This window comes from Eimeria tenella, genomic scaffold (assembly GCF_000499545.2).
Source record: "Eimeria tenella Houghton genomic scaffold, Eth_scaff1883, whole genome shotgun sequence".
Taxonomy (NCBI): Eukaryota; Apicomplexa; class Conoidasida; order Eucoccidiorida; family Eimeriidae; genus Eimeria; species Eimeria tenella.
In genome coordinates, this window is record NW_013541723.1 from 5,076 (window position 1) to 5,548 (window position 473).

At 57.7% G+C, this 473-nt stretch overlaps 1 protein-coding gene across 1 annotated transcript in view; it reads left to right on the top strand.

Moving 5' to 3' along the window:
• ETH_00042940 (uncharacterized protein) overlaps positions 1–473 on the top strand; it is a gene marked incomplete at both ends in the record, with an annotated part of 5,469 nt that overhangs the window by 1,183 nt on the left and 3,813 nt on the right. Inside the window, one exon of the mRNA XM_013374007.1 lies at positions 1–16. Within this exon, the coding sequence (XP_013229461.1) occupies positions 1–16 (16 nt within the window). The remainder of the gene's footprint in view (positions 17–473) is intronic.

The following is a 473-nucleotide window of genomic DNA, read 5'->3' on the forward strand; positions in this document are numbered from 1 at the left end:
TGCGGCGGCTCTGGCTGTCGGTGGCGGTGGGTGCTGCTGCTGCTGCTACTGCTGCTGCTGCTGTGGCTGCTGCTGCAGCTTGTGCTTCTTTCGTTGTACCTCCTGTGGGCTTGCATGTTGTGCTGCTGCTGCTGCTGCTGCTGCTGCTGGTTTCTCACATGTTCAGCAAATCTCCACAGAACTGCTACAACAGCTTTAGGGTTTGGGGTTTAGGGTGCAGGGTTTAGTGCTTAGGGTTTAGGGTTTAGGGTTTAGGGTTTAGGGTTTGGCTGCAGGGTTCCAGATGGGCCATTTGTTGCACTTTCAGTGTCCCGCAGCGGCCGCTTCGTTGCTGCTGTCTCAAACTCAGGGTAATGCTGTTGCTGTTGCTGCTGCTGCTGCTGCTGCTGCTGCTGCTTTGCTGCTGCTGTTCTGTCCCCCGTTGCTGCTGCTGCTGCTGCTGCTGCTGCATCGCGAGTTCGCCGAGCCGCTGC